The sequence below is a fragment of the Carassius carassius genome, chromosome 3 (assembly GCF_963082965.1).
Source record: "Carassius carassius chromosome 3, fCarCar2.1, whole genome shotgun sequence".
In the NCBI taxonomy this organism is placed as follows: domain Eukaryota; kingdom Metazoa; phylum Chordata; class Actinopteri; order Cypriniformes; family Cyprinidae; genus Carassius; species Carassius carassius.
The window spans coordinates 14600504-14627598 of NC_081757.1; the positions used below are offsets into that span (position 1 = coordinate 14600504).

Below are 27095 nucleotides of genomic sequence, written 5' to 3' on the forward strand. Positions count from 1 at the left end.
CACGACAGCATGTATTAATGCGCGGCTAATGTGCAAGCATGTTCTCATTAATATGGAGAGGGGCTGTGAATACAAAAGACACTTTTTACGGACACAAAAGGAAGCATCCAAAGCAGACAGGGAATAATCTCGGAGGCACGTTTTCCAACAATCTGTCTCGCTTTTTAAGTTGGGTCTCATTTGTAATTCCAAACTGCTTGAGACAAAAGCACTGTAAGAGGTCGGAGACTTCATGTGAAGATGCAGTGGCAAATTTCTCAAGACTACTAGAACCTCTACGACAGTACCTGTTGTGCATACAACCTTAATACACAAACTCCTATCTAAAATATGAGCAGATAAACAGATGGTAAACAGATTGGTAAGGGTAAACACATCTGGCTAGCTGTCTGTGAAATAGTGTCGAAGAGAGTCATTCAAAATCTCGAATAGAATGTAAAAGATTATGTTATTCAAACTTTAAATACACTACCGGCCAAAAATTTGGAGTTAGTAAGATTTTAAAAGTTGGTGAAAGAAGTCTCTAAAGCCCACCATGGCTGCATTTATTTGATCAGATGAAAAAGTAATGGTGTAAAATATTATTACAATTTAAATAATTTTTTCTATTTGTATATATTTTAAAATGTAATTGATTCTGTGACTGTAAAGCTGAGCTTTCAGCAACCATTACTCCAGTCTTCAGTGTCGCAGCGATATTCACAGATCATTCTAATATTCAGATTTGGTGCTCAAGAAACATTTCTTCTTCTTATCAATATTGAAAACAGCAGTTCTCATTAATATTTTTGGAGAAACCATGATAGTTTTTTTAGGATTCACTGATGAACAGAAGGTAAAAAATTCCACTCACCCCAACCTTTGGAATAGTAGTGTACTGTAATTTTTTAGCTTTTATTAACCAGTATTTTGAATGACGTGACTTCACAAACAAGCTCCACGCAAACTTTTCGTTCTCCATTTTAGTTTAGAATTCAGTCTCTGCAGAACAAAAAGGGTGTTTTCCAATCAGTAGGTGTTTATAAACCACTTTACCTGACTGGATAAAATCATGAAGGTCCACTCCCCAGTGAGTTAGAGCAAATCGGGTAAAGCAGTTGAAAAATGTCTACAAATTGATTAGGCAACGCCTCCAGCCAACTGCAGAGGTCTATACCTGTATTTGGTAGAAGCAACAGTGTTTGTGAAGGAGCTTGTTTGAAGTTTGGCTTGGGTCATGTCTCAATGCAGTTTCCCCTCTACCTTTACTTTCCTGTCCATTATCCATTGTCTAATCCAATAAAAATAAAAAGCCAATAAAAAAAATTGAACTCAAAACTCAATTTGATGACATTTGATGTACATCATTGCACAGTTGCTCCCATATGCAGAGAAACATTTCTCAGTGGATCCCTCAATAGAAATTGACAGTGGATGATGAAATCTCTAAATGATGCAATCAGGAGACATTTTCATCCTTATTTGACATTTCAAAATGTCTTTCCTTTTCGCTTTACACATTTTCCTAAGCATTAAAGGGTTAGTTCACCCAAAAATGAAAATTGTGGGCTGAAAATATTTGGGTTAGTTAAGCTAAAAATGAAAATTAGCTTTAGTTTTACTAACCCTTGAGGCATTCTAGGTGTATATGACTTTCTTCTTTCGGATGAATCCAGTCTGAGTTATTTTAACAATTGTCCTGGCTATTCCAAGCTCTATCATTGGATATGTTTCCTAAAAAAACACATGGATTCGCTACAGGAGACCATTATTCAACCCCGGAGGGGTGTGAGGTGCATTTATTATGAATGTGCATGCTTTATTTGATGACTTGTTGACTGTTCAACACCTGCTGACTGCAATGATAGAGTTTGGAATAGCCAGGACAATTTTTTATATAACTCCAACTGGATTTGTCTAAAAGTAGAAAGTCATATACATCTAGGATGCTTCAAGGGTCAGTAAAACTAAAGCTAATTTTCATTTTTTTGGTGAACTAACCCTTTAACTCTTGAAAATATCAAGCCTTGCCTTTAAAACCTGTACCATACCTGTGCTACTAATTTTTTTTATACAAAGAAAACCTTTGATGAATACAATATACAAGGAGAAACAGACATAATTAATGAGTAATATAATAATATTATGTGGCTGGACATGTGGCATGTGACAAAAGACAGAGTAGAATTAACAAAGAGACTGAGAATAAAAATAAATACTGCACATAGAGAAATCTCACCAGCTTTCTAAATCATGACATGTTTTGATTCTGAATTTTACAAACAGATAACAATCAGTAGCCAAATAGTGGATGTTTTTTTTTTTTTTTACCATTTCAATGCATAAGATTCCTGTGACATGGAATAAGAACATTTGGTTCAAACAATTTTTCTAACAAAGCTAACACATTTCTAACAAATCCATAATGCATGTAACGATTTTATCAGAAGGTGTGATCAAAGATGTAACACCATAACAAGGTTTTGTGCCAACTGGAACTGCAGAGTATACTGTCAATACTTCACAAGTTTACTGTGCTGCATATCTAGCTAAAAAGAAAACAAAAACAAAGACTTTCATTTTTCTAACAGATTTTGTAGCTGATAGTTTCAGATTGGGTGAGTGAGTTACATAAATGTGGCAGCTTCTGCTTTAGTAAGCCCTCTATTTATCACATGACGTGACACACTTTAAACCAATGACTTGGGTTTAATTTGTTGCAACAGGTCCCTGCCCCTCCCTCCCTGTGACACTTTGACCTCAGATGGGCCTCTTGTACACAAGAGTCATTGATTGGCTCCTGTCATGTGCAGTCTCTCCTGCTCTATATTGACAAATTTCAAAAGCTACTGTAACATACACACACTTGGAAAATAGTAAACAACTGTGCTTGCCCTGTGAGAACTGGTAATACTGTAACATGAATTCACTGTTTCTGACTAGCTTGTTTCAAACTACTTGTAATTTGATTTCAAAAACACAAAATAATCAAACGAGTTGAAAATCTATAGGAATATCAAATATTTATTGAATAGTTTATTTTATTAACCATTAAGCTGAGTTGGATAAAATGATAAAAAAACATTTGCTGTGAAAACAGTACCAATGTGATTTTTTTTTTAACAAAAATGTAATGTGTGTAAAATGTACCATTGGTTATAATTTACTACGTCATCAGCAGAGGTGGTCAACCGAAGCAACATTATGTTTCCTTCAGGAGACACACACTACAGAACTACACTCACAGACACTATGTATAATGAGTTTCCACCACAAGGCACACCACAAGTATTCTCTAGATAAGACACATAATTGGAGGAGCAGACGGGCAGCTTCTAACTTGACCGCAGGCCATTATCTGTTAGGACAGATAGAGTTTGAATGTTTCAGACAAGTTGTGGTAATTCTAATATCAGTGATACCTTTCAGTTACAGTACTACAAAACTACCTGGTAATTCTGTAATAATTAATTTTAAGATAGGGTTGCATGCTTGGCATTTTTATAATATAATATCCGTTATTTATTTAGATTAACAATATAATTTAAAAATGGAATTTACATTGAAATTAGGCTAGGCGATTTCTCTGATTTTATTGATTAGGCCTAAATCAAATGTAATGTTTCGTCACGATAAAATTTTTTAGAAATCAAGGAATCGTGATTTTGAATAGAAATATTACCAAAAGTTAGAAGTGGACTAGGGAAACAAACAATGCAAGAAGATGGGAGTTGAACTTCTTTTAACTTGAGATCCGCATTTTTAGAATGCCGTTTTAGGCATGAGACGCTGCGCATCCATGTTTACATAGAAAAAAATAGGAAAAACAACACAATCTAATTAATAATAATAAAAAAAACTGTAACTACTACTGTATGTCTGATATTTCATGTTTGCATCATGGTGACTGTTCATTGTTTTTACAAAACATTTTCAGCTATACACATATACTCATACTCATAATTTGAATTGCCAATAAATGCGCCACGGACACATCTGTGATCATTGCAATGTTCAACTTCTGCAAAACACGTTGGAAATAAAATACATCAAAATTGATTTCTTTTTCAATTAGTAATTTCATTCAGCAAGGATACATTAAAAAAGTAAATAAATGTTTTTACTTGGTTACCAATAAATAAATACATAATTACACATTTCATATAAATGTTGTTGTTTTGAACTTTCTACATCAAAGTGCCCTGAAAAATGTATCTTGGTTTTCACAAAAATATGTAATAGAACTGTTTTCAGCAGTTTTTTTTATGATCATAATCATGCAGAAAAACGTGCACTTTAAAATATGTTAAAATAGAAATCGGTTATTTTAAAGTGTAATAATATTGACAATATTTCTCAGCGTTACTATTTTATTTAAAAAAACACAACATAGGACACTTTCAAAAACAAACAAAAAAAATCTAACGGACCCCAAAACTTAAAACAATAGTGTATGTATGATTAATAATATCTATATTTTTCAAATAATTGGACTATAGCTTCACACTTGCTCTGTGTAAAAAAAGTATGTCAAGGGAATCATACATTCCAAACCTGTGCCAAGATAACTTACCTGGATGGTTCTAGAGGTTCTGTGGGTGAAGTCAGGGGCGCCTGGTCCTTCTCCCAAGTGATACTTGGGGTGGGCAAGCCATCTACATAGCACTCAAACCGGGCAGTGCCACCTACCGGCACAACCTGAGGTTCAGGATCCTGAAGAAAACGGGACAAGCCTGAGAAAGATAGAGAAAGCAAGAGAGTGTGGAAGAAAGAAAACAAGAAGAAAGCAACAAGAAATCCAAAAAAGTGAATCAGTGAATGCATCACAATAACTTTTCACAGAATAAGCACAAGCAATGTATCCACATGGTTGGAGTAGAGGAAGGTGAGTGGGGCCCCTGACCTCTGCTCCGGTGCCTCTGAGCTTTGAAAATACTCTCACTTTGATCTGCTACATCTGCTAGACTCACACTTCTCATAACCACACAGAACACCGAACACACGTTCTTCATTATTCATACAAATACCAAATATATAACCAGAAATTTTGTTAACAGGAAGGTTCAGTTTGCATGTTTTAGACATACTTTAATAGGTTTTTAACATTTCAATGTGTATCATTTGTATGTTTAAATTAATATAAGTTGGCATTATAAACAAATGTGAATTAAAAATAAACAATAGTACATTTATAAATTAACCTATTATTTATTACTATACACACACACACACACACACACACACACTATATTAATATACTTTATACTATAATATACTATATACAATACTATATACAGTATACCATATTAATATTAACCTATATTATTAAATGCAAGAAAAAAACCTTGTTCATTGATAATTCATGATATAAAATGCATTACCTAATGTTAACAAATTCAAACTTATTGGAAAGTGTCACTATAATCTCAGCTTCACAATGACACGGTCAACACTTATGTTAACAAAATCCTGTAGCATTAAACTGACACTAAATGTCATCTACTCAGCTTTATCTTTAATATTAATACAGCTTTGGCTTTAAATGAGAGGCATTTACAACTTAGCCATAAAAATAGTTTGATTTATTCAATCATATTAAGAATATAAATATTTATAAAGGACAAGGTGTTTTAATTTTTTTTTAAGAGACTACTGACTATTGAAGCTTCTCTGTAGTTGATTTATGGTCACCCAGAGGAGCAGGCATCAACAGACAGACAGTTCAAATCTAAAAGTTCCTAAACAAGCTCACACATGAAGCACATCGGCGTACATAACAGCTCCGCTTGGCTGAGACCTGTTAAACACTAACACTAGATATTTTTGACTAGTACACAGCATGAGGGCTTAAAGCAAACATGTTCAACAAAAAAAAAAAAAAAAAAAAAAATTGGGAGATTTACTGGAGCACACACCAACAGCATGGTTATGTGTAGGTGTGAGAATCTGAAATTACAAAGCTATTCAGGAAAATTGAGAAATATTCAGCCACTGAGGTAAAATGCCACTTCAAAAAACAAATAAGTAGAATATGGACTGAAAACTGTTTAAATGAGGGTCCCTTCCCCCGCAACTGTCACCACCGAGTGAGTAATAATGAATAAGATAACTATCATGATAACTGTAAGTGTGCGAGTGCTACTGAGAGTCAGTGTTCCTCAGAGCAGCTCACCTCTACATGCTGCAGCACAGAGGATCCCAGTCATGCAGATGACAGATAACCGGGGTAAATTACAAAACCATGCACTCGCATCCCTCCCCTGGTACAGACCTTCACTGCACTGATTTCTCAATGGAGGAAATGTTCTCTCTGTTTGGACTGTTTCCAATCTCAATACTGTCTCCCTGTCTAGTTCATTCTCAAAATACTGGGACAAAGATGTCTTTATATATGAATATATCTATAGTATCTCTTACTTATTTGACGCTTTAGTGTGTTAAAAGCCCCCATTTATGATAATTGTAAAAAATATATATTTCAAATAGATTTATTTCATACTATGTATAGTTCTAATCTATTAACATATTTACTGACATATCGCTTGAGATGTACGTTGAATGTAAAAATTGTAATTAAGCTTTATTTGGAGTAATACTTGTGAACAATGCACATTTCTTAATACTAAGCCTAAAATCTGTTTTAATGTCACTATTGATGAGGACTGTATAATCGTTGAATAATATCAGTCTTTAAATGCAAGATATTTAAAGTGTACCTGAAATATACTTGCAATAGTTCCCCTTTAGGACAATCAAATATACTCAAGTATACTACTTCCACACAATTTAAAGTCTATTAAGTACAAAATTAGTTGTTCCAGTTTAAGTATACCAATTTAGTATACCAAAAGTATAACTGCAGGGTATTTTTATTAAGTACATAAATATGTAAATGTACTTGTAATATACTTGGTATACAAATACAGTATATTTATTTTTTACTAGGGTACTGACGTTATTTACAGTATGCAATACATTATTTGTATGATGTCAAATTCAATTTCTAATTTTCATGTGAAGTGACTGTTTCCCACCACACAACAAAAATCGCCTTATATAATATAATAAAATAAAATATTAACTACTTTTGTTGCCCTTTACAATAAATAAAGACAACAACTTTTCTAATTTCCATGTAATACCAATATGACATGCTCTCTCTTACACTTAAACTGCAATGTCCATCAGTTCCTAAAGCAGAGATGGCAGGTATCATTACTATCTACATAAAAGTAATAAAGTAACATTGAATGAACAGAAATAATGAAGGAAGACAGAGTCATGGCCAATGAAATACATAATGACTAAAGGAAATGGTCTTTATCGTCTAGTGTGCTGCATTAAACACAAAGAGAAAGAGAAAACGAAAGAAGGAGGTAAAGAGATAAAGGGGCTGTAGTCCAATCTCTTTGTCCCTCCTCAGACTCTTCAAAAAGCACAACCGAGTCCTTGTGCTAACCAGGTGAGAGCAGCACTCAGATCCAGTCAAGCAAAGACAGCACTGGAATTTGGCTAAGAGAGGGCTATAGAGAAAAAATAACCCTAACCCTTAATATAATATATGTCTAAACACCACTTTTTAGTGTATAATATAATATTTTATCGGAATTTTATCAGATATGTGAACATGGTAATTAGAATGCGATGCTTTCCAGATGATGCAGAATTAAACAAAACACACAACCAAAAACTTGAACACTGACAAAACGCTGGACTTTTGGTAGTTCCTAGGATAGCAAAGTCCACTAAAGGAGGTAGAGCTTTTTCACATTTGGCTCCTAAACTCTGGAATAGCCTTCCTGATAATGTTCGGGGTTCAGACACACTCTCTCGGTTTAAATCTAGATTAAAAACACATCTCTTTCGCCAAGCATTCAAATAATGTATCTCTTAAATTGTGACTGCAGTTGCATCTGATCAAATGTGCATTCCTATTCTTTAGCTTGGGTTAAACTAATTAATTTTACTTTGTTGGATCAGCAGCTATGTTAATGATGTCTCTATTTGTTTCTCTGTTTTGCCACGGAATTCATATTTACACAAGCTCCAGTCTGGATCCAGAACACCTGAGAAGAGATGATGCTGGACCTCATCAGAGGACATCAGATTATGCTAACCCTGAATCAACATACAGAACTAACAAATGTTGCTACTAGTGTGACTGCATCATATAATAATTGCTGTTAATAGTGTTCATCATCTGGCTGACCACGTCTTGTATTATTTTTTACGCGCACAAACTGACAGTCACCACTTATAAGCTACTACTAAATATTGTAGAAGCTTAATTTTCTGTAAAGTTGCTTTGTAATTATTTGTATTGTAAAAAGCGCTATACAAATAAACTTGAATTGAACTGAATTGGCTGGCCTCTAAAGTGTGAAAGAATCTGATCTTTCTTTGATCTCTCTTAGACCCATAGCTGCTTTGTGTTGGACATAAATCAGAGTAGAAAGTGTTTCTACTCACTGGCGAGATGCAGGGTGATCGCCCGGCTGGTCAGGGCTCCTGTCGAGCTGGTACTGAGGCAGCTGTATCCACCCTCCACTCCCGCTGGAGCCTGGCCATCCGTGGAAGAGGGCGAGATGAGCAGAGATCCGTTCGGCAAAGGCCGGATAGTCTGGCTTTCTGAGAGAACCACCCCATCCCGCAGCCAGGTCACGTTGAGGGGGGGCTCACTGGCCCCCAGATGGCATTCCAGCAGCAGAGGGTGATCAGGCTCCAGAACCACATGGACAGGACCAGCACCGCAGCTCAGCTCCACGGATGTGGGCTTCTCTAATTAGTGTGTGAGAGGGGGAGAGAGAGAAAGAAAGAAAAAGTTGATGTTACAATCTCCGATGAACAACAGACAGCATGAAAAAAAGAAACCAAAAAGAAAATGATCAACAAAAACGGTTTATACAGTTGTGTTCAAAATTATTCAACCCCCTTGACTTGCAAGACAATTTGCTGTGGAGGATAACATTTTATGAAATCAATTTAACAAAGGCATCAGTAAAGTATTAGAGAAAGTTTGTTAATAGACTTTTGAGTGATTCTGAGAATGGAACATTGATGAATCATGATAAAATTCAAATTGACTCTAAACATTCATGTTCAAAATTATTCAACCCCCCCTTTGTGCAGAATCTTTTATTCTTTAAAATCACCAATAAACGCTGTCTGTAAGTGTTTAGAAGCTTCTGTCACCTCTCTACTACAGTTTTGGCCCATTCCACACCTGAAAAAGCTTTCAGATCACTGATAATCTTTGGTTTTCACATTGCCACTGCTTTCTTCAAATTCAACCAGATATGTGAAATGAGAATTAAGCCTGGAGACTGAACAGGTCACTCAAGTACATTCTATGACTGATCCCTGAACCAAGCAGTAGTAGATTTGGATGTGTACTTTGGTATGACTGGCCTGCAGGAAAGTCCATTGATCATCAGCTTCAGTTTTTGCACCAAAGGCATCACAATTCTTGTCAAAATGGCTTGACACTTTAAAGAATCCATGATGTCCTTCATACAGTCATGATTTCCAATTCTTCTACAGTAAAGAAACCCCATAACAGGACTGATCCACCTCCAAGTTTGAGGATGGAGATGGTGTTCTTCTGCTTATGAGCTTTGCCTTTTTTGCAGCTGATATACCGCTGATCCATGGGTCCAAAAAGTTCCAGTTTGGTCACATCACTCCATAAAACATTCCTCCAGAGCTCCACAGGTCCACACAAATGAATTTTATCAAGTTCAAGTTGGCTTTTTTTTCTTCTTGATCAAGAGTGGTATTTATCAAGATGTCTCAACATGAAGGCCAAACTTGTCTAGTGTTCTTCTTACACACTGCATTGAAATGGTTTTCCTCCTTTCATCGGGTCATCTTGCAAGTCTTTGGCTGTACATTGCAGGTTTTTTCTCAGTTGCTCTGATTAAACATTTTATGATATTGTGCTTTTTCTTCCACACCCTAAAAGATTTTCTGGTAAAACACACTTTAAGCTAAGGAATAAGGCTGAGAGCTGTGTCTCTAGGAACTTTCAATGTCTTGGAAATCATCATATAGCCTTAGCCTTTCTAAAGTAATACAATATTTCTTCTCTTTTGCTTTTGTGAGATCTCTGTTGACATTTTGCTACCCAGTTCAATACATGCATGGGCCAAACTGTATGTGTAACAGCTCAAGCTAATTCTGTTTTTAATAGAGTTTCTAAAGGCTTAATTGTGTTTTGAAACAGTTTTATTCCCCACCATGCAAATAAGTGATTTAAAAACAGCAATGTTGAATAGGGGTTGAATAATTATGACATAGCAGTATTATTAAAAAATCTTATAACTCAAATATATTACATTATATATTGACAATATCACTTTTAATATGCCAGTGAACTGTTATAGATGCAAGTTTTATTATATCCTGGATCTTCAGAAAAGCTTGTATTTGTAAAGTACTGCAGTCTCTAGGGGGTTGAATAATTTTGAACACAACTGTAAGTCAAATTCACATTTCTATTGCATTCAAAGAGCAATTTTGCTCATTCAAAATGATTTGATTCAATATAAATTCTATTTAAGTAACAAGGATTTTAATTACATTTAGAATTCCATAAACTGTTCCCCTAATGTATCTCAGGTAAGAAAAAGAAAAAGGAAAACAAACTACTTCAGAAAGTAATCTGAAAGGAAATGCATTATCTGCATGATCATAAAGGCTACTTGATATGGGAGGGAAATTTAAAACATATATATTCCTGTATATTATTTACTAAAATATAACCACTTAATCCAAATATTATACTATGAAGGTTAAATAATATGGCTGCTTTTTATTGCTTTTGTATTGCCACAATGCCACAAATCATTATAAGACGAAAGCAGAATCAACTAGAATGAGGTCTTCAAACTGAGGGGTTTTTGAAAACATGGATAAATACATTAAAAAAAAAAAAAAAAAAAAAAAAAAAAAAAATTTAATAAAATAAAATCAAATCTGCAACTAATTTAATATTCATCTCTCCTTCCTTACAACAACTTAGTTTGTACAAAATAGTTTGAGTGATATTTAAACATGGACTTTTTCCTTGCCAATGTCCAAGGCAATGATATTTGTGAAGCTGCTTTAGAATTAAATGTATTATTAAAAGTGCTCTGAAAAAATACAAATGTAGAAATATATTTCAAACTAATTTAAAGTGTTCAGTGTATGTCAATAGTTAAGTTAGAATAGAATAGAACAGAATAGAATAGAATAGAATAGAATAGAATAGAATAGAATAGAATAGAATAGAATAGAATAGAAAAGTTTTGAACTGGCTGAATGGCCTCTAAAGCTCACAAATTAAGTGTTCTGTTTGTTTATTTTTTTATGAAATCCATGAGCTTTCTTACCCTTCATAGACAGCAAGAATACTACCGCGATCAAGGCACAGAAATGTAGCAAGAACATTGGTAGACCGTAATTTTACGAAGCTATAAGAATACTTTTTGTGCACAAGGAAAACAATGATAACATAATTTATTCAGCAATTCTTTTCCCCGAGTACCCCAGAACGTAATCAACATAATCAGCACTGTTTACATTCAGTAGAAAATGTTCATACTGAACGTAAACAATGCTGATTATGTTCTGGGGTACTCTCCAAAATGGCAGAAGACGGTAATTTGGGGAGAAAGAATTGTTGTATAAATTGTGCTATTTTGTTTTCTTTGCGCACAAAAAGTATTCGCGCAGCTTTGTAAAAATACGGTTTTAGCCCAGATGTTACATTGGACTATTTTATGTTCTTGCTACGTTTCTGTGTGTTGATCGCGGTAGTATCTGCTGTCCATGGAGGGTCAGAGAGCTCTCAGTTTTCATAAAAAATATCTTAATTTGTATTCTGAAGATAAATGAAGGTCTTACAAGTTTAGAACGACATGAGGGTAATTAAAGACAGAATTCAAATTTTTGGTTGAACTAACCATTTAAGTAAATATTTTCCACTTAATATTTTCATAATTTTATTTGGTTTTAGTACAACAAAGTACAATGACACAAGAAGCTGATTATTATTTAATTTAAAAACAAGCATTATATTATAACAGCATTTCACTTTTTTATATACATGAATGTGCAGACCGCAAGAATGACCAAAGAAAGAACATAATTTTTCAACACAGAATATTTGACTCAATATTTTATTGACGAATGACATTTACTTTTTACCAAACAATGAAAACAGATTTTGTAGCAGCGTACAGTAATCTGGAAAACACCATTTACTTTACACTCAAAGTAACCTGCAGAACAGTAATTCACGTTTGTCAGTCATGTCAAGCATGAGGCAATCATTTTATCACGACTATGCTAATCAGCCAGCCATAACACTGTTTCAGCACTCTGTACACTAACACATACACACACACACACACACACACACACACACACACAGAGAGTAAGACCACACGTTGAGCACACATCAGTCCTCTACATTTTCGTGCTGCAGTAAGCTCCCAATTAATTACGCTAATGGGTAATGGAATTATTTCCTAGATTAAAGTGGAAGCTGACCCTCCGGCATCCCTGGATGTGTGTGTGTGTGTGTGTGTGTGTGCACACGTGTGTGTGTGAGACAGAAACAGGCTAGCAAGCAAAAGCAGCTCACACAGCTAGCAAACAAAAGGAGGAAGGGAAAACATAATAATACTTGTTGGATGGCTGAAAGCCAAAGTGGGCAGACAAATATGTGAGAGAGTGACTTCTGAGGCAGAAAGAACACAGACTGACAGAGAGGGACTCGTAGTAAGTTCAGCACAACCAGAGCTGCAGGGTCCCCGAGTGCAATCGCCTACCTCTGTTTATAGGTGAAAATAAGGCCACTAAGCCCCTGGCTCCAAAAAGGCCAGCGCCATTCCAAATGAGACCTTATTAGTAAGTGAGAGAACAAATGTGTGTGTCTGAGTATAGATCTGAGAGAGAGAGAAAAAAACAAAACGCTGCCCACAATGAGCTGCCCTGCATCAAAGGCATTAGAGATCTGTGGGCCATAATAACAGAAACACTGGCCTACTTTCACCAGCCATTAACAGTTAGACAGAGAACGCAGGATCGCTTCAATAGACAGTCACTCCAGCTTGCCTTCACTGTGCTTCTCTGTCCTCTCGCTGTCTTTCTTCTATTCAATCTCCAATTAAATCTCATCAAGGCTAATTTCTCAGCCAATTTTTTTTTTGGCTAAGTCTCCCAAGTTTTCGGAGATCTTTGATGACTTTACAATATTTACATCCCAATCACTTCTGTCTCACTGGCAGAGATTGGCATGGAGCACATGCAAAAAGAACAAATCCTATGCACACACTTAAAGGTTGTAAAAACACATTAAAATCAAATGCTGTACGTTTTGTAACACTGCTCATTCTCTTGCGTGCACATAAACGCACACCACTCTACTGAGACCAGACCAAGCTGAGTTTGTGAAATGGCAATGTTTGTGGGGTGATTTCTCACCCCAATGGACCTCTGCTGCTGCGGACTCCCTCTGAGATCATTTCAGTGGGGAATCTTGTGACATGGCAGAGATCCAACCAAATAATCACTGTTCCTCTGCCTTTGTAAATAAAGAGAGTGCTAAACAGAGATGGAAGATAGAAGAGACAGTATTTTCCATTGAGACACTAGTTATTTAGTAGCCCAAAGCATCTGCCAAAGCAAAGTAGCAAAACCATAAAACACTCCACTGAAAAGAGGTTATATGATATGTTTTGGATGCTGGCTTCCTTACAGTTGTTTCAACCAATTTCACCAAAAAGATTGCACTGGTCATTCTGCAACACTTGCTAAGTTATGCTGGTGAACAGCACCAAACCAACACTAACTAACATAAGTCAGAACCAGAATGAATTTAAATCTATACACATTTTTATGTATACACATTTAATAATGTTTTATTTATTATTATTATTATTATATTTTATAGTGCTGTCAAATGATTAATTGCGATTAACGGCATCCAAAATAAGTTTTTGTTTACATAATATATGTGTGTGTACGGTGTATATTTATTATGTATATATCAATTAAATACACATATATACATAATATATATTTAAGAAAAATATGTTTATATATTAAATATATAAATATATATATTTTATAAGAATAAAAATATGTACATATATTTATGTACAATGTATTTAAATATTTTCAAAATATATATTATGTAAATTTATATTTACATTATAAATAAACTGTCCAAACACATTATGTTAATAATCGCGATTAATCATTTGACGGCACTAATTAACTAACTTTTATAATACTTCATATTTTGTTAAGACATGAGGAAAATATTGGAATTTAACATAGAAATATATTACTCAAAATTCTCTAAAAATATTTGAAAACAATCACCACTAATCTTTGCTCATAAGCATATGAACAAAGATAAGAATTGTTTTACCTGGCTGTACTTTTTTATTTTATTTTATCAAAACAGCTATTTTAAGAGGTGCTCAATGGAAAATGATGCAGTGAAACAGTGAAACTATCCAAAACCAGATCTTTTCACATGTGATTATGCCTTAAAAACCAGATCTTTTCACATGTGATTATGCCTTCAAAACCAGATCTGTTCACATGTGATTATGCCTTCCTGCCCTTCTATCACAAAAGTTGGTCTTTTCAGCAGCTTCATCTAGCAATGCTAAGAGACTAAAACTAATAAAACAATGTTCTAGTTATTCTGTCTCCATTAATTACTGTGAAATCAACTACTAACAAGAAGATCTACCCGCAAACGCTATATATTATACACAGTGAAAACTTCTCAGTTGCACAGCACCAGCCTCATCTTTCACAATACACAAGTAAATTATTGCCTCTGCATGTGTTGCTGTGAAGTGGAGACAGTGCTCAGGAGTAGCACAGAACATTTTGTCTGAACTGTGGTCCATCCAGTGAAACTAACAGCAGCCCGAGTGCATGGCCAAAGGCATGAAACACACGTGATGTGACTCAACAAATACAGCACATTGTTTTTACGCAACATACTGCATTATCAGTGTGACATGCAGCAGAACACTCTCAACATCCAGCATCTACTGAAGCATCTCGGGTGTCAACTTGATTTATAACTACAGGAAAATATATTTTTATAAAAATGACAGTGACAGTTACATTCTCTTGTTCATCATGCAAATTAATCATCTTTTAGGCTTTCATATATTTTATATATTTCCAGTTTATAGTCAGATTAAACCTTTGACTAAGAACTCAGAGAATTTAGTATGGTATTCAACCAATTGGTTTTTAACCAATTGCCTTATTTTTATTATTATTATTATTATTATTATTATTAATGCAATAATTGCAATAATATTACGAAATTCTTAAGAGTTACACATCTGTTGTTGTGAACACCATTTATCCATGGTTGAAATGCAATTTGTATATACTGAAATAAAAAAGGCCTACTCCTTTTTATGCCAATATAAAATTATACAAAACTTATAACAGTAAATGTTCTATTCACGAGTAGAAAACTGGCTTGCAGATTATAACTGTATCCCAGTGTTTGACTGAGGAAAGGCACTATGAGCATAGTTTTTACGCATTTGTAATGTGCTTGAATTACAAAATATAAACAATCAAACTTTCTAAACCTATGAACTAATGCATAATTGTCAGTGTTGTGGACTTGTGTTTCCTTGTTTTACCCATCTTAGTTCCTGTTTTCCTTATTTGGTCATGTTTCCTGTGCATTTCCATGTTTCCCTTGTTCCCTCAGTTCCTCCCTTGTTACTTAAGCAATGTATTTTGTAGTCTCAAGCGTCTGGTGTTATATGTCTTCATGTTCTCCTGTGTTCCAGAGCTGAATTCAGTTTTATCTTAATATCATTAAAGTCTATTGGTTTTGAGCTACTCCCATGTCTCCTCATTCCCTTGCTCCCTGTGAGACTGTGACAGTGTTGCATGATGTCACAATAGGGCTTAATTAAAAATGTAGGCAGTGACCCAAGCAAAAAATAAATATACTTAAAATAGTTTACATATTTATGTACTTAAACAAATGCCTACAATTGTACTTTTAGTATACTTAACTGGTATACTTAAGGTCTGCTAAATTGGAACATCTAATTTGGTAGTTAATGCACTTTAATCTTGCAGAGGTAGTGCTGAAGTCCAACTAAAGATATACTTTACATTTAAGACCAAAATTAAGATCATACAATCCTCATCAAAAGTGACATTAAAACACATTTTAAGGTTAATAGCGTGTTATTTAAATCGAGGGTTAGATATTTAAAAAAATATAGGCAGAAATAAAACATTTACATTCTAGTTGTTTCATATGACAAAATGCCAACAAACTGTGGTCCTTCCTGTTCCTGTCCTAAGTGTTTCCAATGTGTTCCAGGTGTGTCTAGTTATCATCCTAGTCTCCCTGTGTATTTAAGTTTGCATCTGTGCAGTCTGTCTTTGTCTGGAATTGAACGTCAACCCCCATCCTACGGGTGAATTTCTGTCAAATAATCCTCTTTGTCTCCTCCACAGTAGGCGGACTGTTACAATATGCTTTAATGGACTTATTAAAATACAAACATATATTTCCATATGAGCTTTCTATCTTGTATTGATCACATATACGCCCAACACTATGAGTGTAACAATAGATTACAATGTCATTTTATAGGTCTGTCAGAGACATCATACTGATTTTATAAGCCACAAAACTAAAGGTTTATGCTTAAAAGAACAATACGTACCATATCTTCAGCCATAATCAAAAAAGAAAACCAAAACACATACGAACACTCCATATCTGAACAGATATGCTGCTGATAACAATAGTAAGAACAGATATACGACATCCTATCTGAGAATAGATTACAGCAGCTCACACACACACTTTGTAAACACTAAATCAGGCTTCAGTTCACACTCACATAGAGCAATTCTGCTTGGCACTGCTTGCCAGCTATTGGCTGAGATCTAAGCACTGCACGAGGTGGACAAAGGTGGAGCTGTGTATGAACATGCGCTGATGCCAGCTGGATGTGTGACATATGCACTGCATAACCACTAATGAAGGCTGGGAGGACAGGGACAGATGGTCTGATTGATAGCCCAACGCAACAAACCATTTAAATTCAGATGGCAACATGTCTGTGTGGGTGCATTTGTTTTTGTATCCCGGGTACAGTGCCAGCTATTACTCAGCAGGATGGCACGGTCACTGAGAGAGAGAGAATATACATGAAAACATGACCGCAGAAACGGCATACAGTACATGTAACGGGTCCCATCAAATTTTTGAATTATGACAAACATGAATTAATGACATACAAACCTTATAGTTAGTTTCTCACTTAATATGTTAATGCTCTAATACTTTAAATATTCCAGGGTTCATTAGGCTATATATTGATTTCACAATAAAAAATTAACTAGATTTCACCTTGTATATTTTGCATCATGATGTTCGTTATACGTTCATTCTCTCTGTAAAAAACAAAACAAGAGAGAGACAGGTCTGTAGCTGTCTATAAGATAACTGTTTAATGTTTTTTGAGCATTGGGGTTACCCGAGCCTGCTTGAATGCAGTAGGGGAAAGTGCCTGTGAGGAGAGATGTGTTGATGATTTGTGTGAGTGTGGGACAGATTACTTGGAGAAGGTGGGAGATGATTGGGTCTGGGGGCATGTTGTAGGATGGCTGGAGAGGAGAAGTTTTGATACTTTTGCCTCAGTGAGGGGACAGAAGGAAAAGATAGGAGTTTTACCAGTGAGTGTGGTTGGTTTGAAGTTCTGTTTGTGGGGGGCTGAGATTTGACTACTGATTGTTCTGAACAATGTGGCGAAGTCATCAGCTGTTATAGAAGTAATGGGAGGTGGTGAAGGGGGACAGAGGAGAGAATTTAATGTTTTGAAGAGATTACATGTGTCTGGAGCCCTGTTGACATTGTGGAAGTATGAAGATTTGGCAGTATGGACTTCAGCAGAGAAAGATGAAAGCAAAGAATGATAAATACTCTGGTCTGACAGATCTTAGATTTGCGCCATTTTTTCTCTGCTGGCCTGAGTTTGGTCCGATGCTCATGAAGAACATTGATGAATATCATCTAGACAAGAGGTTAAAGTAGAACATAAAGTGTCAGTTGCTGCATTCACATCCAGAGATGAGAAATGGGTAGGTGAGGGAAGAGAGGAGGATACTACGAAGGAAAGTCGGATGGGCGAAATGGAATGTAGGTTTCATCTAAAAGAAACTGATACAGAGGTTGGTGGCACAGGTAGCAAAATTTAGTTTAAATGCAATGAAGAAATGGTCAGAGATATGTAGGGGTTTTACCAAAATGTTGTCTGCAATATAATTGCCTGTGTAAATTTAAGTCAAGTTGGTTGCCTGGTTTGTGCGTACTTATAGTGGTAAGTCGTTTGAGATCAAATAAAGCAAGGAGTGAATGGAAGTCTGTAGCATAAGGCTTGTCCAGATGAATGTTGAAGTCGCCAAATACTAAAAGTGGACTGCCATCCTCCGAGAATCAGGACAGCAGCCCATCCAGCTCCTCTAGGAAGATGGCTAGAATTTGACCAGGATCCCGGTAAATTACAAAAACCTGGAGTTTTATAGGAGCTGTTACAGTAATTGCATGAGATAAGGGGTAATCCAAAAGAGAAGTCAAAACGAACAGACAAACAGGTCATACACATGGCAATAAGGCAGAGATACAAATGCTTGGTAAGGCAGGATAAACTGTCAATATTTCGCAAGTGTGGTGACCAAGTTAATATGGCCACCAAACAGGAAGTGGTTGCAGAAAAAGCAGAGGGAGTGCTTACAGTCAATACTCGGGCGAGGGCTCCCTCTGCTGGCTTAGTGATAGAATTATTGGATGTAAAGATAGGATGCAGGTTAGCAAGATTACATTTTCGTCTACGCGTGATCTTAGAGGGTTATTGAGAGACAACTGAAATGTTTTGGAAAAACATGATAGAGGTGGAAAAGGAGAGTGTGTAAAGGGAAGATAAAAATTATACTTAAGTGCCGCTTTCGTTGCTCCGCCTTCTAATTACCATAGCCAATAGCCTATAGCAGGGCAATTGCTCAAATCGAAACTACAGTTCGCACTTAAGTGCAGGAAGGGAGCAATGCAAATAACACAGACTCCTTAGCTGAGGGCAATTATTACAATTACCAGTAAGCAATCAAAAACACAAACTCCAACGAAAATAATGTATGAAAATAATGCATGTACATTATTTCTGTCCAGAATGAGTGAAATATTTTCTTTTGTCATAATATAAACACAAATATTACAATATTTACTTCCACACACACAACATGCAGGAGGGAAGTTAATTTCACTACTTTCTAAGGGAAATAAGGGAAAATAGAACTGAAGAGGAAATATTTCGTGAAATAAGCAATGTTAATTGCATAATTTCATATTCGTTTGTAAACTGAATTAAACTTATACAAAAAAATAAATAAAAAAGCATGTTTCCATACACTGAATTTCCTGATTATGAAATGATTCTTTCCATACAATGAAAAAACTGACTTCCATTGTATGGACAAAAACAGGTAAAACATTAATTACAACCATCTTTTGAGTTTCACAGCATAAGTCATAAAAGAATGACATGAAGGTGAGAAAATATATGTGAGTCCAGGCTTAAGCCTAAAGACAGTCAACATCCATGTGTCATGCTGGTAAAATTCCTGAACTATACAGTGTGGAAGAATAAATGCGGGCACTTGCTACAGTGTATGGGAATTGAGTGGGAGGACTGCAAGCTCTCCATGAGTTTATTTTGAGTTTTTGACAAGAGAGATTGCAATGATGAGGAAAAAGTTTACAGCAGCATGGAAGTTACAATGGGATCACAAGGTCGGCTCATCCAACTTCACTGTAGTTCTCTCAAGAAGGGAAAAAAGCAGTTTTACTGGTCATGCAGCAACATAAGAAATATAAAGGAACATATTTAAACACCAAAGAGGTGACAAGTAGATCTAAAAATAATGTGCCAAGTTTAGTTCCAGAAAATCTTTGGGTATAACCTTATTTAAAAGGGCATGTTTTCGACCTGACATTACAAGACAATAAGTTACTAAAAATGACAAAATCAAATGTTAAAAAAGTCAAGCATCATGTAATACAACCATTACTCATCACTGACCCAATCCAAAGTTTTAGTGCTGAATACCAGGGGAAAATTTATCACTTTATGCCACCAGAAAAAAAAGAAAGCTGATGTGAAAATGAAACATTCACATTTAGTCACTTTGCAGATGCTTTTATCCAAAGCGACTTGCTATTGGGGGATACATAAAGCGATTCTTCTTGAAAAGGCAAACAGACAAAGGAAGTACTTGTAATACCAAGTTTTAGACATTGTTCAAATAAGTACAAGCTAGAAAGAGAAGGAATTAATAAAGAAAAATACTTTATTTTTATTTAATTTTTTAATGATAAAGCCAAGTAGTTTCGAAAGAGATGAGTTTTCTGCTGTCACTTGAAAATTGTCAGGGATTCAGCATTACAGATAGGGGTGGGTAGATCATTCCACCAGCCAGGAATGGTGAACGAGAACATTCTGGAAGGTGATTTTTAGCCTCTCTGTAATGGTACCATGAGGCGTTGCTCACTAGCGGATCTCAAACTCCTGGAGGGGATGTAGATTCGTAATAGTGATTGGAAGTAGGGGGGGTGCTGAACCTGTGACTTTTCTATATGCAAGCATCAATGTCTTGAACTTGATGCAAGCTGCAACTGGTAGCCAGTGCAATGAGATAAAGAGAGGTGTAACATGGGCTCTTTTGGGCTCATTGAAGTCCAGTCGTGCCACTGCATTCTAAATCATTTGCAGAGGTTTGATTGTGCTTGATGGAAGTCCAGCCAGAAGAGCATTGTAGTAGTCCAGCTTAGAAATAACATGGGCCTGAACAAGAAGTTGTGCAGCATGCTCCGTTAGAAAGGGTCTGATCTTTCTAATGTTGAGCAATTCAAACTTACAAGATATAGCTGTCTTTATAATGTGGTCTTTGAAGTTCAGCTGGTCATCGAAGGTTACACCAAGATTTCTGCCCGAAGTTGATGGGGTAATTGTAGAAGAGCCTAGCTGGATGGAGAAATCACACTGTAGAGTTGGGGTGGCAGGAAAGACAAGAAGCACAGTCTTTGCCAGGTTGAGCAGTAGGTGATATTCTTTCATCCATGCAGAGATGTCCACCAGGTGGTGCCCAGTGATGAGAGGGCAGACAAGAGAATCAGCTGATTGACAGTGTCAAAAGCTGTCATTTGGAAAAACTAATCAGTAAATACTACATAGGACATTTATAATCATTTAGCAACAAAATATTTATTTTGTAGACCAGATAATCACAAACTGTGGTGAGAGTGGTTATGTAGCTGGCTTGATTGGTGAGTGCAGGTGCAGGAGTTCAGTAATCAGGTTAGAGGGATATGGTTTGAGTAGAAACCGGTGACTGTGATGACGGAGGTGGCTGTGACATTGATGAATCCCTGACAGCCTACACTCACTTAATAAATGTAAAATAGTTGTATTTTTATTTTAAATTTATTTAGATAAAATCAAGTAGAAATGCAATATTGATCATATCATGAGAATAATTAATGGCTATTATGCATTTCTAATTTCAAATTTTTAACTGGTAATTTTGTACTTTAACAAATCTAAAAGAATATCCATTCTTTTAAACTATAGTGTACATTATAATATTGTAATGCCTGAATTCACTAGATGAATTAATAATTGTGGTTACCCATTTTTTTAATGTGTCCTTGTTACACTACAATTATACACTTAAGAACTGAGTAATATTATGTAACTACTTTACTGCTATATGGTTAGGTTTAGGAGTAGGGTTCAGCTTATTGTTACTAGCATTTAATTATGCACAACAGTAAGTAAATGCAACATCTGTTGCAAATGCAACATTACCAAAACTGTTTGAGTTACTACCATGCATCTAGTTTCCAATAAAAAAAAGAAAGAAAGAAAAAAAATCTGGCACAAATAGGAGGGATCCAAACTGTGTTTTCAAGTCAAGGTATTTCATTTATAATGAGTGTCTAAGGGAATGAAGTGGCAGGAATTCAGAGCAAACAGTGACAGTAAAGTGACAGATGTGTCATTCATTGTGATGTGAAAATATAAATACACCAGTAAATAGAAAGATGAGCAAACAATATACTAACAAAATAATTGCAGTAGCTATAGCAAACTTGAATGCAAGACAGGTGATTATTTTAAGAGCTCAGTGTCACTGATAAGTGTCCTATAAGGCCTAGATTGCAATAGATTTGTTGATCTGTTTTTCTAGTAAGCAACCAAAGGGGAACAAGACCGAAGCACGTATGGGTTTTGACACTTGTAACGAATGGATAGAGGGGACAATAGCAAGTAAAACAGATCTTTATTAGAATGAATAGCACCAGTCTCAGAGTGAATAGGGAAGCAGACACAGTTCTCAGTAGTGCTGGAAGATCGCAGATGCAGTACACAGATCCTTCTGAGTGTGATGGTAATCTCCGATGATGATGATGACTAGGCAGCGCAGGCTTGCATGGACAGCTCGATCCAATGGTCAGACGTGAAGTAATGAACCCAGTGTTGGTGAAGAGTGAAGACATAAACTGCAACGGCGAACTCCCAGCCGGAGACAAAACAGGAGACACAAGGAGCCGAAGAAACAGGAACACAACAGGCAACATCCAACACAAGACGCATGAGGTGAGTATAAATAGACAGTGGTAATGCACAACACCTGTCGCTGATTTCCCCGGAGGATAATCAGCGACCACGCCCACACACACACACACACACACACATTTATTCATAAATTACACACACACAGTGCAAGGGAGCGTCAATGAATTCCTCAACCGTGACAGTACCCCTCCCCCTTGGAGCGCCTCCTGGAGCTCCCAGAGGAACCTACCTGTTGATAGTAATCATCAATAAGGGACTGATCCAGAATGTCCCTAGCAGGAACCCAACTTCTCTCCTCCGGACCGTAACCCTCCCAGTCCACCAGATACTGAAATCCGCGTCCCCTCCGTCTCGAGTCCAGAATTCGATTTACCGAATAAGTGGGTTCCCCATCTACGAGTCGCGGCGGTGGGGGAACCGGGGCTGGCGGATTAATGGGTGAATAAAATACAGGTTTCAATTTGGAAACATGGAACACGGGATGAATTCTTCTGTACGCAGGATGGAGTTTGAGGCAAACTGTCACCGGACTAATGATTTTGGTGACAGGAAATGGGCCAATGAATTTGGAAGCTAGCTTATTAGAAACGGAACGGAACGGAGTGGAATGTTCTTAGTAGAAAGCCACACTTTGGAACCGACGACATACACCGCGACTTCGGATTCCAGACTAGGAAAAATAGGTGGCTGGTACCCTAAGCTACCTTCAAATGGAGATAGGCCCGTGGATGACACAGGTAGCGAGTTGTGAGCGTACTCCACCATTGAGAGTTGTTGACACCAAGAGGAAGGATTCTTGGCGGCAACACATGGCAACATTCTCTCCAAATCTTGGTTGGCTCTCTCGGTCTGCCTGTTGCTCGAAGATAGACTGACAGTGGCCCCCGTAATTTACAAAATTCTTGCCAAAATTTGGAGACAAATTGGGATCCCCTGTCAGAGACCACGTCCGTTTGGAGGCCATGTTACCGAAATACGTGATCGATGACAGTCACCGCTGTTTCCTTGGCTGAAGGCAATTTGGGCAAGGGATAAAATGAGTCGCCTTCGAGAACCGGTCCACTACGGTTTAAACAACCATATTGCCTTGGGATGGCGGAAGGGCGGTAACAAAATCTAGCGCTATGTGGGACCAGGGTCTCGAAGGGACAGACAGCGGTTGAAGAAGCCCATCTGGGGGTCGATTGGAAGTCTTACCAATCGCACAGATCGAGCAGGCCAAAACAAAATCTTGAATGTCGCAAGCCATAGATGGCCACAAGAATCGTTGCTTAAATAGAAATCTAGTATGATTTACTCCTGGATGACAGGCTACATTGGAAAAATGACCCCACTGAATAACGTCAGACCGTAATCCCTCCGGCACAAACAATCGGTTCGGTGGGCACCGGGACGGAGGCGTTACCCCTTCTAAGGCCGCCTTGACCTTCGATTCGACCTCCCATCGGAGTGTGGAGATGAATAAAGTCTCCGGTCAGTAGCCGGGCATTCGGATGGATCAAAAATACGAGATAAAGAATCGGATTTGATGTTTTTAGAACCCGGGCGGTACGAAAGAGTAAAGTCAAAAAGACCGAAAAAAAGAGCCCACCGAGCCTGCCTGGAGTTGAGTCTTTTGACAGATTGAATGTATTATAAGTTCTTGTGATCAGTCCAGACGATAAAAGGTACCCCCGACCCTTCTAACCAATGTCGCCATTCTTCCAATGCTAACTTGACTGCCAACAACTCCCTGTTACCAATGTCATAGTTACGTTCGGTAGGCGACAAACGATGAGAAAAGAACGCGCAAGGATGCATCTTGTCGTCTGAAGAAGAGCACTGAGAAAGCACTGTGCCTACCCCCACCTCTGACACATCGACCTCCATCACGAACTGACGTGACAGATCAGGGGTCGTAAGAATGGGAGCCGAAACGAAGCGGCTCTTCAGGTTGGTGAACACAGCTTCGGCTGTTTCGGACCACCTGAACGTCATTCTGGGGGAGGTCAGAGGTGCGGCTAGTTGGCTGTAATTACGAATAAAACGTCGGTAAAAATTAGCTAACCCCAGAAACCTCTGTAGGGCTTTACGGGGATCTGGACTTGGCCAATCCACCACAGCCTTAACTTTGTCAGGATCCATACGCACTCCCTCAGACGAAATGACGTAACCTAGGAAAGGGACAGACTGTGCATGAAAAGCGCATTTCTCCACCTTGACAAAAAGCCCATTCTCTAGCAACCTCTGAAGCACTCGTCTGACGTGTTCCTGGAGAGACCAAGAAAAAATCAATATGTCATCCAGGTAGACATAAATGAACTGATCGACCATGTCTCTCAGCACATCATTGACGAGTGCCTGGAAGACCGCTGGGCTATTGGAGAGCCCGAAAGGCATAACCAAGTATTCATAGTCAAAGGGACGATGCGGAGGAAGAGAAGCAGCTCTGGACTTACTGAACACCTCCTTCAGGTCGAGGTACTCAGCGGGCACGTATGACAAATTCACCGGCTCTTTCTGCAAGACAGAACAAGACAGAGACGAACAAGCAGACACTAAACAAGACGCATAACACTCAGTGCTCCAGGCAGAAACAGAGTTATGTCCCCAGTCCACCCTGGGGTTATGCTGCACCAACCAGGGGTGACCGAGGACAATGGGAACCTGAGGGGAGTCCACGAGGAGAAATGACAGTTCTTCAGAATGATTGCCGGATGTGATGAGTGTTATCTGACTGGTGGTGTTTTTACTGTGGGTAACTGTTGACCATTGAGTGCGTTGACTGAGATCTTGTTAGTGAGTGGTTTGGGGGGTATCTGAAGCTGTTGTGCAAATGACCAGTCCATAAAGTTACCTTCTGCCCCGGAGTCGAGAAGAGCTTGACAGTTATGTGACCGAGTTGCCCACTGCAATCTCACCGGGAGGAGGGTGGAAGAGGTTTTCTGGACGGAGACCCCGCCCGACAGGATCCTCTTCTTCACTGCCGGGCACGCTCTTTTACTGGGCAATTATTGAGAAAATGTCCAGGTCCGTCACAGTAGAGGCACAATCCTCGGGATCTCCTTCTCTCTCTCTCCTCCCGGGAGAGCCGTGCTCGGCCCACCTGCATGGACTCGTGATCGTCGACGGAGCTGACCGCATCACGAGCGTTGAGTGGGGAGATCCCAAAGCTCCTCTGTGTAGGTGTCGTACGAGTGTGTTGTTCCAACCGATGCAGGCGTGCATCCACTCTTAAGGCCAGTTCGATCAGATCGTCGAGCTTCTCTGGCAGGTTCAGGGTATAAATCTCGTGTTGGATGCGGTCAGCCAGCCCATGCAGGAAGATGTCCCATTGCGCCTCCTCGTTCCAGCGGCACTCTGCGGAGAGGGTGCGAAACTCAATGGAATAGTCAGCGACGGATCTTTCTCCCTGGCGGATGTCTGCGAGCTAGCTAGCCGCCTCTCTGCCTGCGACTGCCCGGTCAAACACCCTGCTCATCTCCTCCGAGAGTGCCGCGAATGAGTCACAACAGGATCGATGGTTCTCCCACACAGCCGTCCCCCATAGCGCCGCACGCCTGGACAGCAGTGTAAGCACGAAGGCCACCTTCGAATCTTTAGTGCAAAATGTCTGGGGTTGGAGAGCAAAAAACATTTGAGCACTTGGTCAAAAAAGCTCTACAATAACTTGGCTCACCAGAATAACTATCCGGCGTCAGCAGACGCGGCTCATGTTGACGGACGGATGTGGGGGAAATCGGCGGTGGGTTGGGCGCAATGGGCTGTGTCAGTTGTTGGATCTGCTGGGTGAGCCCGAACACCTGCGCTACCAATGCCTGCACCGCTCTTCCAGTTGCGGCGAGATTCTCCTCCTGCTGCTCCATACGGGCTGTGTTGTGTGCAAAGTAATCTGTGACTTCAGATCCGCTTGCTGCCCCCTGCATGGTCAGATCGTTCTGTAACGAATGGATAGAGGGGACAATAGCAAGTAAAACAGATCTTTATTAGAATGAATAGCACCAGTCTCAGAGTGAATAGGGAAGCAGACACAGTTCTCAGTTGTGCTGGAAGATCGCAGATGCAGTACACAGATCCTTCTGAGTGTGATGGTAATCTCCGATGATAATGATGACTAGGCAGCGCAGACTTGCTTGGACAACTCGATCCGATGGTCAGACGTGAAGTGATGAACCCAGTGTTGGTGAAGAGTGAAGACAAACTGCAACGGCGAACTTCCAGCCGGAGACAAAACAGGAGACACGAGGAGCCGAAGAAACAGGAACACAACAGGCAACATCCAACACAAGACGCATGAGGTGAGTATAAATAGACAGTGGTAATGCACAACACCTGACGCTGATTTCCCCGGAGGATATTCAGCGACCACGCCCACACACACACACACACACACACACATTCTTTCATAAAATACACACTCACAGTGCAAGGGAGCGT

The 27095-nt window shown here is 38.2% G+C and overlaps 1 protein-coding gene across 1 annotated transcript in view; it reads right to left on the reverse strand.

Annotated features, from left to right (window-relative positions):
- LOC132120966 (immunoglobulin superfamily DCC subclass member 4-like) overlaps window positions 1–27095 on the reverse strand; it is an 82200-nt gene that overhangs the window by 31121 nt on the left and 23984 nt on the right. Inside the window, exons 3-4 of the mRNA XM_059530180.1 lie at window positions 8449–8757; window positions 4553–4712 (exon numbers count right to left, since the gene is read on the reverse strand). Of these exons, the coding sequence (XP_059386163.1) occupies window positions 4553–4712; window positions 8449–8757 (469 nt within the window). The remainder of the gene's footprint in view (window positions 1–4552; window positions 4713–8448; window positions 8758–27095) is intronic.